Below are 5000 nucleotides of genomic sequence, written 5' to 3'. Positions count from 1 at the left end.
TTACATACATTTAGATGAAGATAAAATAAAATAAGTTCAGTATTGCTTCCTGAGATAACAAAATTTTGTTGACAGTTCCTACCAGGCATGTTTTTAGATATAACATGTAGAGGGTACAGAACTTGTCCAATATTACCTCCCCTTCTCCCTTCCTTGAGTGGAGGATTGCGGTGCTTTCAGCAAGCACAGCAACATATGCCTGTCTGGCAAGGATTGTTGACAAATTTTGATTGTAGGTGTACACTTATGCGTTAAAAGTAGAGTGAATAGGAACAGAATAGAAGGATGTAAAGAAAATAGGGTAGAGAGAATGAGGAGATGCAAAATTGTGATTGCATTATGTCCTGTTTTCAAAATGTCAGTAGCTTCTGTACTTCTAAGATGATAGGTGCTCTTTACTTAATATATCTACAAAAATAATACAGAAAAGTGTGTATAGTTTGCCACTTCTTTAGGATGACAGATTAGGATAGAAAAGTACAGCAGGTTTGTGTTAAATAGGTTTCTTCTGATTGAAAAGCAATATAGCACAGAAGTGTAGTTTGGGGTTTTATTAGAGACATAAGTCCACAGGATGGATGACCAAAGGTTTTTCAAAATTAACCTAATACCACCTGGGATGGCATTTACGTATATACCATTCTCATTGTGAGTTTAGTTCATTAATTGTATTTACACATTGATGGCTCTTCAAGTGCTTAGTCACAGAGGCAATCACTAGGCCTGCCTCTGTCACCTGTTTAATTTCCCTTCAAGTTTCGGATTTATTTATTTATTTTTATTTTTTATTTTTTATTCAGTTACTTATTATAGGGGGGGGGGGAGGTATCTTATTGCTATTACCATTGGTAATAACATAATAATAATGATGTCCATGATAACAATAACAGTATCAATGTCAATAGCATTAGAAAAAAAAAAAAATCCCAAAAACTCAAGGAAAAAAGAAATAAAGTCACAGAGGCTGCTTTTTGACGCTTTGCTGGCGGAGCACTTGTGGTACCTTATGTGTATGTGTGTAAATACATTTCACACTCACTCACACAACACACACACACACACACACACACACACACACACACACACACACACACACACACACACACACACACACACACACACACACACACACACACATACCTGTCAATCACACACACACATATCAATCACACACACACACACATATCAATCACACACACACACACATACATCTATCAAACACACACACACACACATATCAATCACACACACACACACACATACATCTATCAAACACACACACACACACACACACACACACACACACACACACACACACACACACACACACACACACACACACACACACACACACACACACACACACACACCTGTCAATCACACACACACATATCAATCACACACACACACACATATCAATCACACACACACACATATCAATCACACACACACACATACATCTATCAAACGCGCGCACACACACACACACACACACACACACACACACACACACACACACACACACACACACACACACACACACACACACACACACACACACACACACACACACACACACACACACACACACACACACATGCTTATACATATACATATACATATGGTGAGCATTACAAGTTCCTGGTGGCATTGGCTTAGGCAACACATTCTGAGCTTCATATTATTATGATTACAAAGTACTTCCATTCTTCCAGACGTTGACACCAGAATTTCGTCAACATGATCAGGAGCAGAATGGAACAGCAGTGTTGTCCTATGAACAATTTTTGTGTGTCATGGCAAAAATTGCATAATCTGGAGTATGGTTGATTCCAAGAAAGCCTTGGTTGCCTCTTCTACTGCTGTTGAATATGCTTAGATATACTGAAATAGCATTAATATTTCATATGGATGATCTGAATTATGTAGTAGAAAGGATTGGTAGATGAATTATGTGATTATTATTTTCCAAAGAATGGTCTGGTAACAACTAACTGGAAATGAAAGACAGATTGTTGTAGAATTGATATTAACACTGTTGTGTCATTAATATGGTCCAGAAACTGCCATTAGGTTTTGTTCAGTTTGTCATTATATTCCACAATTACATTATTGACTTTTTGCATTTTTTTTTCCTTAGCCTTTACTCATTGTGAAGGCCACAGCCATGTACATTATTAACCCTTTGATGTGCACTTACCAGGAGGGCAGTTTTAAATTCCGTATATGCCATGATTTTAGTTTATTTATCTTGATTACATATGGATGGATGCTTGGTCACCAAAGAGTCAATTATTGAGCATACATAACCAGTTTACCCTATTCCTTTAATTCTTGGATGATTTTTTTTTTATTATTACTGTTAATATTGTTAATAACAATAATAATAGTATTAGAAATGATTTTTTTTTTCCCAAAAGCTTCAAGGAATTAATTAAATGGGTGGTGATGTGTAATGATTTATTTCTTGGTGCCAAAGCAGTCATGAAGCTAATTTTGTCTTTAAAAGGAAAGAAATATACAAACAAACAAAACTCTACAGTGGACATGTGATCTCTCTCTGTATATCGCACCACCACCACAAACAACCCAGAGATTGCTAGATTCTGTAGATTGTCTGATTATAGACTTTTCTGCATTTTCCTAGTTAATTTTGTAAACTATGCTCGGTTGCCAGTTTGTAGAAAAAATAAGTGTTTGTTTATTTTATCTACACAACTAATAGCATGATAAGTAACCGGCTTGAATTATGAAAAATTAACAACCTCTAAAGTTTGGATCATGCTAATGTGATTACACAGATGAAAAAAGTACATCTCACAAGTTTTTAGTATATGTTATCTTTAACCTGTTTACATCAGGAATGCATGTTTATGCTCCACTGTCATTTGGATTATGATGTTTACACACAGATAGGTTTAGATAGAAGGCATACTTGACCTCATCCATTTACCCCATTCTTTGAATCATCATGAAAGATTTGTATTTTTATTACAGTTATTATTGTTAATGATGGTATCATAGTAATAATAATAATACCAGTGATAATAATACCAACATTAACCGTGAAAGTAAAAGTAAGAGAAAAAAAACTGTTCTGAAATTTCAGGGAATGGAGTAATGCAAGTGACTACTGATAGAAAAGATTTTTGTGAAAATTATCTGTATCTAAACTAAGTTAACAAGAAAAAGTTATAGTGGACGGTCCTTGCACCTGGTGCATATGGGTTAAACAATAAGCAGTAACAGTTGATTAATATATGAATATTTATTGTCATGTATGTATGTAACTAGTTTAAAGGATAACATTATAGAAATTTTGTAGGAAGAAAATATGACTCTGACCCTCCACATTCTTTTCCCAAATTGTTGAAGTTGAACTATAAGAAATTTTATTTTCCTTATGATAAAAAATACAGATTTTGTGATAAAGAAATGTAAAGTTCCTATGATATACATTTAAAAATTTCCTCTTCCTTCCAGACACTGACGCAGGCCTTTAGCCAATATGACCAGGATCGCGATGGTGTCATCACGATCTCGTATGAACAGTTCCTCCATATGGTGTTTAGCATCAGGACTTAATACTGCATAATGTAAATCTTTACGAAATCAGTCTTTCCATGTTGATAAAAAATAAACTTTACTTAAAAAAGGATGTGCTAATGTAATTTTGAAATGGACCACATTAAAATATTGAATGTTAACTTGTAATGAGGTCTTTTATTCCTTATATTTTTGTAAATTACATGTATTAAGATGTCTTTCTTTTCTTTCTTTTTATTGATTGATTGATCGACAACTATGGGTGCCTTTTTCATAACTGTTGATTGTTGGTAGCTCTTGCTGGAGTATGTCCACTATGCATTATACCTTTCTATGTCTGGATATTGAATATTTCAGTGTAAAGACATGCCCTACTGTTCTAGCATAATTCTCTGGGTTGATCAAATTTAATTAATAGATGGCAGTATTAGTGATATAACCCACTGACAGCAGGTACATACACTGTCCACTGTCCTTTTGTTCAGTAAGGAGTCCGTTACTAGTCCTACCTGATATATCACTACAATCAGTAGCATTACAATCATTATTTATATTGTTAATTATTATTATTATTATTATTACTCTGATGTCATTAAAAATAAAAATAGTAATGTAAACCAAAACTTCTAGTAACTAACTCCTGTGTCGCGAAATTCTTCTGGAGCTAACTGCATGGAAACACACTCAATGAAACAGAACCACAGTGGACAGTGCATGTAAACAAATACTCCTGGTATCAGTAGATTTGGGATGAATGTTTTATACAAAACTTTCTACTATATAATATCATGATCTTTAGATAAGGACATAAATTTATGTGTAATTTTATTTTCTAAAGTTGGCAACATTATTAGATAGAACCTAGGTTAACGATTGTAAATTCACATACCTTTGTGGTATATGAAGTAATAAAATAGTTGATTTTTTTGTGAAGTATTATGGAACCATAGCTAATAATGATACTTGGGTCCTGTAAGATGAAAATTGTAGATGACACAATGGCAAATATGTGGAGATGAGAGTTATGCTTAAATATCGTGCTCGAATGGCCAGTAATTTTAAGCTGCTACGAGATGAGTGAGTTCAGCCACTATTTTCACTGTTTTTTTTTTTTTTTTTTTTTTTTTTTTTTTTTTTTTTTTTTCCAAATATGTAACAAAATAAGATAAAGGATTTGTGAGAATGTTTTGTTTCTGCACAATGTCCTAGTATTCTGCATTTTTAATGTAAGGAAGAGATGAGAACATGGTTCCATGCTACATTTTTAAATCAGGTGTAATTATGTGTCTTTCAAGATTTCCATGTGCCTCTTGTTTCTGTTATATGAAACTAGTAACGAACAATTTCCAGTTTGACTCAGTTGCATGTCCTTTTACATCATTTATGAATTGCCAACAAATATTTTGCCTTTTGCTCATGCAAGATTTTGCGAGGAATCTATTATCTGATATTTA

General features: G+C 33.8%; 1 protein-coding gene across 14 annotated transcripts in view; it reads left to right on the top strand.

Moving 5' to 3' along the window:
- The window catches only part of Alg-2 (Apoptosis-linked gene-2), a 12305-nt gene that overhangs the window by 7098 nt on the left and 207 nt on the right, over window positions 1-5000 (top strand). For 8 of the 14 annotated variants that reach the window (XM_070136925.1, XM_070136921.1, XM_070136926.1 and 5 more), the window contains exon 6: window positions 3484-5000. This exon is cut by the window's right edge and continues 207 nt beyond it. In XM_070136925.1, the coding sequence (XP_069993026.1) occupies window positions 3484-3585 (102 nt within the window). In that variant the 3' untranslated portion in view covers window positions 3586-5000. Of the gene's footprint in view, window positions 1-1715 lie in introns of all 14 variants that reach the window. The other 6 variants (XM_070136930.1, XM_070136933.1, XM_070136934.1 and 3 more) reach the window with 2 other exon arrangements.

Source organism: Penaeus vannamei, chromosome 22, assembly GCF_042767895.1.
Source record: "Penaeus vannamei isolate JL-2024 chromosome 22, ASM4276789v1, whole genome shotgun sequence".
In the NCBI taxonomy this organism is placed as follows: Eukaryota; Metazoa; Arthropoda; class Malacostraca; order Decapoda; family Penaeidae; genus Penaeus; species Penaeus vannamei.
Note: the sequence above shows the minus strand (reverse complement) of the source record. Positions and strands in the feature narration are given on the sequence as shown.